Below are 14,253 nucleotides of genomic sequence, written 5' to 3' on the forward strand. Positions count from 1 at the left end.
GCCGCAGTGTCTAGAGTATATTTTGTATGTCACTCGTCGAGTCAAGTTGTATCAAATTCTGGTTTGACACAGTAAGTCGTTATTATGCAGAAATTAATCAAATTTAATCTTCTAAAGTCGACGAAAGAAGACGCGGAAACAAAAATCTAATTCCGATGTCAACATTTTGTCACTTGGTCGAACTCCATGCCTCGTAAAAAAGAAAAAAAAAAAAGAAAAACCTTCGACTCTATCTAACCGAGAAAAAACATATTCAGAATATCGAAGATACCTTGACGACTTATTACTGACGGATTATTACTAATACGGCATGGGGAAACTAATTTCCATTAAAATGTGTCCAATCGAAAATTTGTTTGAACGGTATTTGTACTACACATTTCACTAATAACTCTAGCCCACACATGAAAATTAGAATGTAAAAAAAAAAAAAAGCCATGTATGAAATAAAATAATAAATTCAATCGCGTCAGGCAAAAATAAATATGACGACAAGTTGCGACGACGTAGGCGTAAAAAAAGAAAATTAGAAAATGAGAGGAAAAAAAATAATGGCAACTACGGTCATTTGATGTAATTACTCACTATGCAACTCTTTCTTTTCCACTGTCACCGTTGTCTTTCCAATGAGAGCTTTAATTCGAAATATTCTCATCAGATCTCGGAATGCATGTATTATTCTGTCATTTTCATTATTATGAGATGAGTCTTATATCGATTTGAAGAGACGTACATTTTTTTTTTTTTTTAAATATTATGGTTAGCTGTGTTCGATAACGTTACTTAATATTGATCAAACAAGCGTTTCCCAAACTTAAATTGTTATCGCTTCCATTAAAAATAATGCAACTGACCTGCGTATTGCTGCAAGCTGGAATAAGCGTTTGTCAGGGAATCCTGGAGGCCGTTGAGAGGTGCTCCTGTCAAGGAGTTTAGCGCTAATGACGTCACAGGACTCAAGTTGCCTCCCGTCGACCCTGGAATAACGTATATTAGTTAGAATTTTTTTTGTTTAGACTTATTTGCAAATACCAAAACTAATCAGGGTGAGATTTCTGTTCGAAGAATGTTTTAAAAAACACAAAATGTGTGAAAAAAATGGAAAATATTTTTCATATACATAAAGTAATTATGAGAATTGAGAAATTACGTCATTACCTTGTTTACGTAATATTGGCGTTTACGAAACAATTGTTCATGCAAAAATGTTCGACTTCTTTTCTGTTTCATTTTTATAATTTTGGCACAAAAGAAGCTCAAGTTTATTTTCTGCCAACAAACGAAAACCCGATGAAACATTCTTAAACCCTTTCTGTTCACCTCTATTTGAAAACGACAAATCAGGTTCCATTTTTAAGATTTTCAAACTTTTCAACGAGATTTCAAAATGTTCTTTCTGCTTATCCAAATAAGACCCTCGTTTAAAACATCAGGGAAGAAATATTGAAAGAAACAAAGGAAAATCATTCATCTATGCGATCTACGTAAAACATAAAACGAAAGCAACGATTTGTGCAGTGATTTGAACAAAACTAAATCACAATATGTAGTCATAACAGTAGAAACTAAAAAACCAGAACCACACGTTTATCAGTATATATATATAAATACATAAATACACAAAATCAAAGTAAACGTGACCTATAACTGATCTTTGAAAGTTATGAAAACAAGACTGTGGCGAATATATACGAATTCCCGTCAGATTAGAATAAACAGAAGGTGAATTGTATAAAGAGATAGATTGGATTGGAAATAGCGAATGATTTGTTCCGCGGCGCAATATTTAGATTACCAATAACTAGCGAGTCAATTATTGCAGCTGTAGCTTAGAACGATTGTTATGTAAAATGGCCGCAGCAACGCGTTGATAATGGAGAACTTAATTGTGGATCAAACGGTCTGCAGGCGTTAGCTATACGAAAAGTAAATAAACTTTCGAGTCGAGTAAGAAATTGCTGCGAAATCGTACGAATCAATTGATTTTTTAAGTTCCATGCTAAGTATAGCCAGTCTGCTGCGGATTCAAGACGGTGATACATATTTTATGGAAGAGTTCGTTTAGAAATTAATTGCCGGCGCAATGTTACTTGGCGCTATTTTCGTTCAACTTTAAATTGCAGCAGGCGAATTATCGGTGGCTATGTGTATAAATTATTCAGACTGTAATTATATGGCAGTGGGTTATTGTAGAATATTAAAAGCGTGGCAATTGTGCGGGTAAGTATGGCTATGATTTTTGCTATCGTATTAACAAAATAAAAGTTGCTCGTGTATTCTCGTTTAGTAAGGAATTGACAGCAAAAAATAAATTCAAAAATTTACTCAGACCTTAAATTAATCTCTCAAGTCTTTGAAATGAACAAATTTTGAATTGAAATTATTTCACGTGCGCTGAATATGAATACAAAAGACAAAAACGATAAATTAAAAAAAAAGCGAGATTAAAAAATAAAATAGTGAGATAACATTTTTTAAAAACGTACAAGAAATAAACATTTTCAAACTCTCCAAAAGATTTGCAAAATTGTTGTTAATATTTCATAATACGCTTATCTTTAAAAAAGACCGTAACATTAATTCAAGCAGGAACAATATTTTTATCCCAATTGAAGGAGAGAGAGCAAAAAAAAAAAAAACATATTGGACTAGTTGAATAATTGTCCGTGTGATTACTGATTTTCGAGCAATTTGTTTAGCGGGATTAACTAATGTGTGAGAACGAGAAGATGAAGAAAAAAAAAAAAAAACTATGAGAATAAGTAAGTGTCGTCAAAAAGAACTTAGAAATAAGGTTTAGAACACCTCTACTAATTTGTTTAATATCATTTTTTTTTTTAGTTTAATATAACGTATAAGATTATATTAAAACGTGTAATTTACGTATAAATTAGCAACACCGATGAGAAGAAAAAAAAAAAGATTAGCACAATACCAAAATTTACGTATATGCATATAATACATGATAATTAAATAATACAGTAAGCTTTGGATTAACTGTAATTAAGAAGAAAAAAAAAAAAAAAAAAAATAGAAAAAAGGAAAAGAATAACACGAAATAAAAATTGCAATGCAGAAAGTATTTCATGTGCAATGCACCGTTCCCATGCTGCACTACGTGTAAAATACTAATAGACTTGATAACGTTGATATGCATTCGACGTGTAACTATATTTCGGTACACAATCAAAGTACTACTTCTTCTCACCTGTACTTCCCGTCTTTCCAAGTAGCGCAGCTATATCCGGAAAACATATAACAAGTCGTTAAAATATAATTATATTTATATCTAGGTTGACGTTGTATATTTTTTAAGCCTAGATTAGTGGGTATATGTTGAATATTTTTATAGGCACCGATGACGGACGGTTTAAAAATAATTTCGACATTCGGAAAAAAAGAAAAAAAAAAAAAAAAAATTCCAAAGATATTCGAAAACTAAAATGTTTGCCAAGCGGTATGAGAATCGAGATGAAAAACTAGAATCTAAAACAAATAAAGAATAATGTGAAAACTGAAGATATTGACGATTGGCTGTCTAGTTGTTATTTTTATTTTTATTATTTATTTCACATCGAAGATGTTGGAAACCGTCCACTAGAAGTTTTATGTTATTAAGATGCACGTAAAATTTTACGAACGTGAATACAACGTGTTAATGGTTAAACGCACACTTTTTGTTGCTTCAACACTTTCGGGGTGCGATAATCTAATTCAAAGTATCCTCGAGTAGACCGATAAAATAAGACGAGTCGTTATTATTTGAAAAAGAAAAAAAAAATGTCTCATTCATTATTCTAACACTTTAATACATAATATTATAGGGTGAGCGATAATAATTATTCCGTAAACATAATTCCATCGGTCAATATTTCGCGTCATGTTTGTTACGTTATAGCCGTAAAAAATATGGTTATGTATTCGGTTTTTATAACCGCTGAAATACCACTAGGTATAATGTAATATGCACTTTAGATGTAAATTTATGTATTGACAATATTGCTCGATATGTATTATGAATACATTTGTATTTATTATCTATGCGTATATGTGTATATATATATATGTATAGGTAATAATCTATACACACACAATACATGTAAGTATATATGTATAAAATAATAATAAATATATGCATTGTGTGTAATACACAATACTTCCACGAGTTAGAGACGTATTTGATAGGGGGGTTGAGATGGGATGGGGTGTTGTTCAGAGATACGGGGTTCATTATTTGCAGCGGGATATTAATTGTTGTAAACTTTCGAGGGCCGTCCAATTAGCCATATCTCTACGTAATGTGCAAGTTTCGCGTTGCAGCCAGCCGTAGAGGTTGCGGATTTGCCATTGAAATCGCGTTACAATCATACGTGTTCTATGTGCAACGTCCGATTTGCGGAAATATTGAGACAATTACAACAGCAATCGATTTTCTGATTTCAATAGAGATTTTATCGGAATATCGCAAAGTTTTGTTGATCTACTTCGTATGAACTATGTATGCGAGTCCTGCGGAGTTAATTTGCTACATAATGTATTGTCAATTCTTATAACCTCGAAAACCAAATTTGGAGCAAACCTTGCAAAGTATGTAGGTACCTTTTTGCAATGTGACTGCAATATTTCAAACTTTGCGAAGTTACGTTGCTGCAATGTTTTTGTAATATTTCAAATTGCGTCGAGTTAGAGTACAGCAATGTGTTTGAAATATTTCGAGCCTTGCAAAGTACCTTTTTACAATGTTTTTTCAATGTTTCAAACTTTGCGAAGTTACGTTGCTGCAATGTTTTTGTAATATTTCAAATTGCGTCAAGTTAGAGTACAGCAATATGTTTGAAATATTTCGAGCCTTGCAAAGTACCTTTTCACAATGTTTTTTCAATATTTCAAACTTTGCAAAGTTACGTTGCTACAATGTTTCTGTAATATTTCAAATATAGTGGAATTAAAGTACAGCAATGTGTTTGCAATATTTTGAACCTTGTAATGTGAATTTTTGAAATATATCTGTAATATCTCAAACTTTGTAAACTTACATTGCTGCAATGTGTTTGCAATATTGCTCACTGTTACTGTGGGCCAGATAACTAAAGATTTGCAAGTCAGAGTTTCTCCCTCTCCCCTATTTTTTTTTTTTTTAATCACACCAAGTTCAATAGTCAAACAATTATTAAATCTTATGGACATTGTTGCGAGAACAATAAAATAAACATGTATGAGATAAAAAACTGCGAGTATTGATACAGAATCACCCATTTACATGCTGCGTTAGTTCTGTATGTATGTATGTATGTATGTATGTGTATGCATGTGTGTATGTATGCATGTATATATATATATATATGTATATATATAAGCGTTAAATTGTAAGTTAAGCGACGCTGGAGGTGAACGAGAGTCTTATTATGCCGTCCAACAGCGCACTTAAATCACAACGGAGGAGCTTTTGCCAACTGAATACTAAAACTGCGAAACCGAACCCACTAATTGAGTTATTTTATACCAATTCTACATGGTTAATGCATCGTACGATAGAATGTACATTACACCCTCAAAGTTCGGCACAAAGTTTTCCTGTACAAAAGGTCCCATTTTCTGCTACAACGAAACCAATAAAAAATATAATCACGTCCTCTATAAATATCTCAAAGTATCGACGAGGTTCAATCGGTTACAGTTTCTTCCTCGCAAGTCGTGAACTTCGCTTCGACCGAAACATTGCTTTTCGCAATGTACAAAGGGTGCGAAATGTTTTTTTCTCTTTTAACATACATAAACCGAGAAATGCACATAAAATTGTAAGGTCGATAACAGACGCCATTGATCGGTACTCGGGGTAGTCCGTTGTTCGTTATAGACGCGTTGGAATGAGAATAATTGCAGTTTGCAATCTGACGCAGCCGCCATTAGCAAAATACTGACAATAATAATAATTATAACAACGACAACAACAACATTAATAATAACAATAATAATAATAATAATAATAATAATAATAATAAGCGATACAGAAATCAAACCGTCGTTAGTCAATGCTTCGCTAATTGGGTTATCAATTAAATCTAGTTTAGTAATGGTTAATACTATACCAGGCAGTGCGACACGTACATAGCGACATACCTGCAGTTGAATTTGCCAACCCGCTGAGCGCTGAAACACACGCAACCACAATAATTGTATATCAGCATGCGTCGATGTTTAGTGGTGGAAAATTTTTCATGATATTCAAGAGTCAGTCTCGTAAAATTCCCTTGTAGATACCAGATTATATTTTTCACGCAAAACGGGCGTCAAATTTTCTACAACAATCTCGGCACACTTCGTGTGGTAATGAAGAACGGTAAACGGAGAGCACAAACAGTGAGAAGGAAAAAACCAAAATGTTGCCAGTTTTTACAGAGTCTGTACCGATTTATTTTTATCCTTTGTCGATCGATTTAACCATTATCGTGTACGTACGTACGTCGTACGTGTTACACGTCTGTGAGGTGAATATGGTATTTTACTATACCATTTGCATGTTGTAACAACGTTAAAGCAAAAGCGACAGAAATACTGCATGCAATAAATTAATAATAACAATGATAATTGTAATAACAATAATAGCAACTATGGTAATAATAACAGCGATAATGATGTTTGCAAAAAAAAAAAAAAAAAAATGTTCTGGTTCGATTACTTTTTTCAATATTCTCTGTTTCTGAGCTTTAATTAAAAGTTAAACTCAACTATCAGGAATTTCAGCTGATGTGTATAGAAAGTATTGTATATGCAAATTTTTTACTAACGCGAATATTTACACATTCAAAAAAAAAAAATAAATAATAAAGTCATTTCAAAGTAATTAAGTATTAATTTTGGATTACATAAAGAATAAAAAAATGTCTACAGAAGCAAGGATTGTGAAATTTTGGATTTGGCGAGGGTGTGGAGGGGGAGACTCGAAGGGTGAAGTTAAAGGACTGTGATTCTTTTTCTTCACTCACTGTTTGGAGAGACTTGGAGGTTTCCGTTTCCGCCTGTCATGGCAGCCAGAGTTACGAGGTTTTGCATACTCATCGGTGACACTCCAGCCCCTGTTGAAAAACACAGGGATACTTTGAATTAGTCGAGTGGCTTTTTTAGTTCTTATCACTGTTGTAACATTCAGTGTAAATATTGATGTACGTATGTAGAATTCCATTACAAATCAAGAAAATTTTCATCAATCTAAAAAACATCTAAACAAAACAAGAAAGTCTTCAGAATTTACCAAGAATTTCAAAGCAGGTGAAATTTTGAAAATGCTGAAATATTTGCAACTCAAAGGTGATTTTATACAATAATATAAAAAAATTTTATTGACTGTATTAGAGATGCAACGATCACTTAAAAATGTTTCGGCGAAATCAGAAACGGTGAGGGTAGAAATCGGTTGATTTGGCACGAAATGTCCGATGTGTAATGAGTGGTGATGTGGTTTAGAAAAATTTCGAAAAACCCGAAACCGCCGTTCTTCGCCTACTTCAATGTATCGTAAGCCGGTAGTTAATTAATCAACCCCTCGCTCTGCTCCGCTGCAGAGTGATTTACCGTATAAAGGATGAATTGCTCTAATTAACCCGACGTCAACGATCCTTGGACAATAAATTGCCTTTCCCCCCGATTGATAAAATCTAATGAAATTCAGCGTGTAGATGTGCGTGTTTCAATCGTTGATTAAAAGTTGTACAGAGCGTTGGGAATGATTGGAATTGACGGAAAAAAAAGAAAAGATAAAAAACAATCAGAGTTATGACCCAAAAATTAGTGCTCGAGGTTTTCAGCCCATAGCACGGAACATTATCAAGTTGTGCTAATAAATTTGTGACATCGCGGTAGGATTCGAATAAAAGTGTCGATGAACTGGCAAACGATGATTAATGGTAACGAAAGACGGAGCCTGGTTAAAATTCCGAATTTGAAAAGTTCCGAAATCGCCAAATTCCGATTTTTTTTTTTGGAGATGTCATTTAAAGTAAACAAATCAAACTCTGACGAGAATGGTCCGAAACTCGATGCTCAAAATTCCTAAAGGATAAAATGCTGGAAGGGCACAACTCCAAGTCAAAGTTCCGAAAATGCAAAAAGGAAAAAATTTTAAAATCCGAAACATCGAATTTCACCACTTTGATCTTTCTTTGTTCTGGATTCTCGATATTTTTACGTTTGGAATTCTGGTCATTCTGATTTCCGCTTTTTCTGATTTTTTACGCTCACTCGTTGAGTAAACTACACGACTGTGTGAGTATACTTTACTTTTCGGAACTTTGCTCTATCGTAACTTGATTTTTCGAAACCTTGCATGTCGAAACTTTGTTGTTTTGTGAAATTTTGATTTTTTTACTTCAAATTTCGCCAACAAATAATTCGGATTTAGGCGCTATCGGAACTTTTCAAATTTGGAACTTAAAGTCCGCCCCTGAAAAACGTTAGTCTCTCGTCTTCCACATACATAAACATGTGTCAATATTCAACAACTAATCTTCTAATTCGACAATCGATCAAATTTCTAAATATCCGTTCAATAAAAATAGTTTTACACTCGAAATCAACACTAATTCTAGCCAAATGCATGATGAAGAGACGAGTTAAAAAAAAAAAAAAAATAGTGGACTCTCAAATTGAAATACTACACGAATATAAAATTTCAGCCATGATTAAAGAAACGTTTCATAATGAATCCGATAACCATGATTTCAAAATAATCGTCTTTTTTGATTTTCTGGAGATAGCTTGAGCAAATTTTTCCTTTACTTGTTTCCGATTCATCTGTAATTATTATTTTATTATATCGCTCTCTTTCCTGAAAATTATTCAAACTATAAAAATTCGAGTGATACGAGAAATGGTAAAATTTCCTGACTCCTATTAACGCAACGATTTTAATTGGAACCCGTTAGCCTGCATAAGGCGAAGATTAGTTGAATGTCCTCATTTTTGAGTTTATTGCTGCAGTTTTCTCATCAAGATGAGATCTTAGTTATAAAATGTGAATGGCGGAGAAGGATAACTCGCGGAATGCCTTAAAAACAAGCTGGGGACATTAATTCCTTCTCCAATCTTGAGGTCCAAAGCCTCTAAAACCCGGGACACGTTTCCTCCTCGACGTAACGTCCGACTTAGATGCAGCTAATAGACGCTATAAAGTTACCGTGGCTGAAGCTCACGGAGGCGAATCCCGTCAAGCTAGTTAAACTTCGGATAAAAATGCGCTCGTTAATCTCTTCGACTTGGTGTCTCGAGTTTAACGCGGTCGTCAAAAATATCCGATATGCCTGCATCCTTTATTGTTACATCGTTTTTCATTGTCTATAACTATTTACGAATTCGTATCACCCCGAGGAATTTAATCTTCCTCTAGAAATCCCCTGGAACTTGCATCGAAGATAGAAAAAAAAACAAAAAACGGATAAAACACAATAATTTGTCCCGGGCAGTGATCAGCAGTAAAGCTTTTCAATTGTAATGAAATTTCAACATCACCGTCATACAAAATAATTCAGTCTGCAGAATTTGCCAGTTTTGTTCCAAGGCTTGAGAATTAAAAAAAAATCAATTTCTCACATGTCCTATGAATGTAACTAACTATTACGTCATTTTTGATCGCTTAAGTGGAGTAACTAACTGCTATATAATACATGCGATGAAAATAATCAAATAAGAAACAATTTGCAACGAAGTGATCCGCATTGACCCTGATAATATGCTCGACAGACGAATCTTATATAACTCGACGCGGCAATTTAACATCACGCAGTAGACAAGTTCAAGCTTTAAACACCAGGGTTAAGTAGCGTATACATAGTAATCGAATTATCATATATTTGCGAAAAGTTTGACCTGCGTTTCCCTTGGCATGACATGAGTTGATTTCATACGAAATTCGGTTTTAAAAATTGAAAAGCATTAAATTTTCTCAAAATTATGTTATTCGTTCAAAGTTATTCTATTCAGATATTTAATTTCCCAGCTATTAGAGAAAAATAAATTTGGCTGGAAATTCTAAGCAATATTGTACTGGATTTCACGTTTACCTCTACATTGTACAAAATTAAAAATTTTAAATCATTAACCTGCATGACAGTTAAGTTCGGAAGATTTAAAAATATATACAACAATAACATGATAAATGATCGGAAAAAAAATTATAATTTCTACGACCTTTGTTCTCAGAAAACAATGGAACGTAAGCTAATTTGGGAATTGGAACACACCCTGGTATTTCTCTGAACTTGCGAGTCACCTTGTTGATGTAATAATAATAACAACAACAACAACAATAATAATAATAAGAACAACAACAACAACGCTAAAATTTCATGGGTAAAAAATTTTTACTTGTCATTGTGCTCGTATACACGCGAAGCGGAGCATTGCAAAATACTTTATACGAAAATTGCAAAACTTATATGAAACCTAAATTCACTTCTTCTGACATATATATTATATGAAGATATATTTTTATACAAGTCACGTTATATAGTTAATTTTTGAACCAACTACATTTTCTTTATAGGGTGTGTAAAAAAAATTTTTTTTTTCGACTTATTTTGCGGCCACTCCTTACAATTTTAAGACCCTAAAGATTGTATTATGAGTTGAGAACAAGATGTTTATCGAATAAACAAATTTTTTTATTGCACAGTTGCTATTGTTTATAAAAAAAAACTATGAACATAAGATTTAAGTCGCCAAACTATCACTATAAATAGAATTGATCTGAATTGTTACGTAGAACACGATGGTGTTGGAAAAAAAAATTTCAGCTCAAAAGTGTTCATAATTTTTTCATTGTGGTATGAAAAAAAATTTGAACATTGGATGAAACATTTGTTTTTAACCTCAAGTACAATCCTAATGGTCTAAGCGTTCTTTTCCTCCCAAAAAGTGCGTCATAGGCGGTAATTAATTGACTGTTGTAATTTGAAATGTCTAATGATCGGCAACTTCTCATTAAACTACAAAGTTTGGTCCGCGCGAGGATATTTTTTTCTACCAAAACCAAAGTTTTTAGGGTTACCAGCAAGCAAAATGGTTCCTTTTCGATACACCTTACTGCTTGATCAAAGTTACAATTGAAAAAAAAAAGTTAACAAATGACTCCTTAATATTATCCTCGACTGGGGAGACGTTATAAAATAAATTTCGAAACAAATAACATGAAACTTCTCTACGAGCCGTGTGGAAATAAAATAATAAAATTTGGAGAGCACTGACCGTACTCACCCGCCGAGTTGCTAAGAGACGCCAGCGTCGCTAGGCCTTGTAAATTGGCGGGGTTGATTTCCGGCGGACTGGGAACGGTTTGGGGCGCTGCGGGTGCCGGCGTTCCTCCCCCAAGACCGAGATGCTGCTGAAGCAGAAGCTGGTGCTGAACACTGGACAGAGCGTTGGCATTCGCCGCGGCGTTTGCAGGTGTGCCAGGATTCGAAGAAGCTTGAAGCTGCTGCAGAAGTTGGAGCGAGGCCGGCGCCAACGAATGCGTTTCGTTCTGAAACGATGGTAAATAGTTTTATGCAACGCGAGCATGTTTACCTGCATTTTTTCACGCGTGTTTTCGGTACGAAAAGTAGCCGTTTCTATGACGGTCGAGTGAGAATGCGAATGCGCATGTGCGGAGTACTGTAAAGACCACTTCTGAGTCCTAGGAGTTGAAAGTGGCCTTTTCTGCACTGCGCGCATGCGCTGCGGCGAACAAATCTGAAATTGCGCAACCCTAACCTCTAACCTAACCTCAATATCGTGCTTCGTGAATAAACGCGTAACATACTCTTGTTATATAAATAATAGTGTGCGACAAGGAGGCGACGGTCTTTTCACCTCGGACATTTGCAATATTCGTATTAGGCTCACGTTCGACTTCCATTGCAAACTTAAGCTCGACCCGAAAAGACCGGGTTTGCCTCCTTGTTACACAATATACTATTTTCAGGCATTTGCAATTTTCACTGGTTTGAAATTTGAATTTCGAAGGCACGTTAAACAAGAACATAACTCAAAATCCATGGTCTTTTGTTAAAGTATGTGCGTGTTTATTTTTTTACTCACGGCAGATTCACCTAAACTTTTTACTCAGGTTCGACAAGCATCTTCGAAAAATATGGGTTTTTTTTTCAATCGCGGAAAGCACATCACTTCAAGTTCCACTAACTTGTGATGAACAAGCACGTTCAAATTGTGTGGAGTTACAATAAAGAACATTTGTTGTTTGAGCTTCAAAAAGTTGATTACATTAATTTGCTCAAAACAAAAATAGACGTTGACCTTGATACTGAAGTTGAATACAGTTCTGAAGCACATTAGTACGTGTTTTTTCACAGTGATTTTTCAGCGTCGATTCTTTACGTCAAGAACATCCGCAGTTATATTTTTTCAAAAGGGTAAAGCTAGGGTTAAATTTGGCATGACTAATGCTCAATTAACAAAAAAACAAAATAGCGATAAAATGATAACTTTGGAATTACAAAGAAATAAACCAGTGTTCAAATCGTTGAAAAAAAAACGAAAAAAAAACTTCATCTTCAGTAAAATTTCAGTGAAATCAAATGTTTTAAATAATTGTTTGGTATCCGGAGAAAACGGTGAAATTACAAGAGAAAAAATATTAGTAAAATATCCGATTTGAAAAATACGAGTCTGCTCTCTATTTTCATTTACCAATAACAGGCTGAAATAGTTTTGATTGGATAGTTTCAAGTTTCTGAACTGAATTACAAAAATTTCGAAACGTATTTAGGGAAAATTTGCAAATAAAGAGAAAGAGATGAAAAGCAGGTCAGAAAACGAGTCTGGCGGGTTGTAAGAGAATGATGGTTAATTTAAAAAAAGCGAATATGTAGTTCCATCGGTCGGTAGGAGAAGCTGAAAGGTAATTTAGTTATTAAAAGGAGCGAGGGTAGAGTTCGCTGCATGGCTTCAGCGTCGAACCGAGTCGACGATATTCTCAGGGACGAAATCATTCCGCCGATAATTACGTTTGACGAAGTAATTAATTACGCAGAATTTTGTTTCGCCCAGGTTTCTTGACTCCACGTTTCCTCTTTGCTGGCTCCCTGGCCTTTCCTCTTGTCATTGGAAAAGCCCGAGTCCCTCTAAGTGCTTTGACATCGATGTTGCAGGAAGTACATGCTGCTGAAATACCCCCTGCATCGTCGCTTAATTAGCTGTACGGTTTAAGCTCGGAAATACGAGGATGCCAAAAGTTCCTTCAAAAGGATCTGGACTGCATTGAGGAAGAGGTCCTTTCAATGAGCGACTGTGGGAAGCTTAAGAACTTCTGTTATCAAAAGGAGGAAAACCATGATCATGAGGAACGAAAACGTATCGTGATAGAGAACTGAATTCCTGGACTGGTAACGACTGCAAAATGGCCGCTACTACCGCATCAAGTCGTTTGAAGGTCCGTTTCTTCTTCCGTCGTTGTAGTTTCCACCTCAGACTTTGTAGGACAGTCTGCATCCTTTTGTTTAGGTTTGTTCCAGAGGGATTTGAGTCTCGAACAACTATTTTACAGCGTGTTTATCACTGTCACCATGTACAGTAAGACAAGCAGCCAAACCAAAAGGTTTAAATCGTTGCAACGATAAACTTGATGGTTACTGGTGATGTGTCGGTATTTTTGATGAGAGTCACTGGTTTTTTTGATGACAGACTTAGCGATCGGATCTTTTCATGGTAATGACAACAAAACTTTCTTGGGAAAAGAATTTGACTGGGAATCAGGGGTTTCATTTTTTGACAAAGATCAGTAACTTAGAGTTCAACATCTCTTTGTCTTGGAAAAGGATTCGAAAGCCAGGAATAAAGCTACTGCAGTGGCATTCGATACTCACAGTCGTGAGGTAGTGAGGAGCCATGTTGACACCAGCAAGGTTCCAGAGGTTGGCCTGTATCTGCTGCATCCTCTTCTGATCCTTCTCTTTCTGCGTGTCAGCGAACTTCACAACCAATGGTGACGAGCATCCCTGAAACGAGAGGAGATAAATATTTTGTATTGTATTTGTTATTGTCAGAATATACAGGGGTTGGCTTCAGATGCAGATGAAACAGCGGGTTCAAGAACGGAGGTGAAGAAGACGGAAAAGTACGACATTGCATAGTCGGGTGGAAAAATGGCAATCGAAAATGCAATCATGCCGGTTAATCAGTTTACGCTCGAGTTACACGCGAGACGAAACTTCGTCTTTTCCTTCCGTGCTTCTGTAACTGGAAATATTCATGATATTAAAATGG

General features: G+C 35.0%; 1 protein-coding gene across 13 annotated transcripts in view; it reads right to left on the reverse strand.

The window, feature by feature from the left end:
* Positions 1–14,253, reverse strand: part of LOC124175082 (CUGBP Elav-like family member 2) — a 378,071-nt gene that overhangs the window by 15,937 nt on the left and 347,881 nt on the right. For 6 of the 13 annotated variants that reach the window (XM_046554951.1, XM_046554952.1, XM_046554950.1 and 3 more), the window contains 6 exons: positions 13,854–13,985; positions 11,239–11,512; positions 6,987–7,076; positions 6,109–6,150; positions 3,209–3,238; positions 855–977 (listed from right to left, as the gene is read on the reverse strand). In XM_046554951.1, coding sequence (XP_046410907.1) covers positions 855–977; positions 3,209–3,238; positions 6,109–6,150; positions 6,987–7,076; positions 11,239–11,512; positions 13,854–13,985 — 691 coding nt within the window. The remainder of the gene's footprint in view (positions 1–854; positions 978–3,208; positions 3,239–6,108; positions 6,151–6,986; positions 7,077–11,238; positions 11,513–13,853; positions 13,986–14,253) is intronic. The other 7 variants (XM_046554953.1, XM_046554955.1, XM_046554958.1 and 4 more) reach the window with 7 other exon arrangements.

Source organism: Neodiprion fabricii, chromosome 2 (genome assembly GCF_021155785.1).
Source record: "Neodiprion fabricii isolate iyNeoFabr1 chromosome 2, iyNeoFabr1.1, whole genome shotgun sequence".
Classification (NCBI taxonomy): domain Eukaryota; kingdom Metazoa; phylum Arthropoda; class Insecta; order Hymenoptera; family Diprionidae; genus Neodiprion; species Neodiprion fabricii.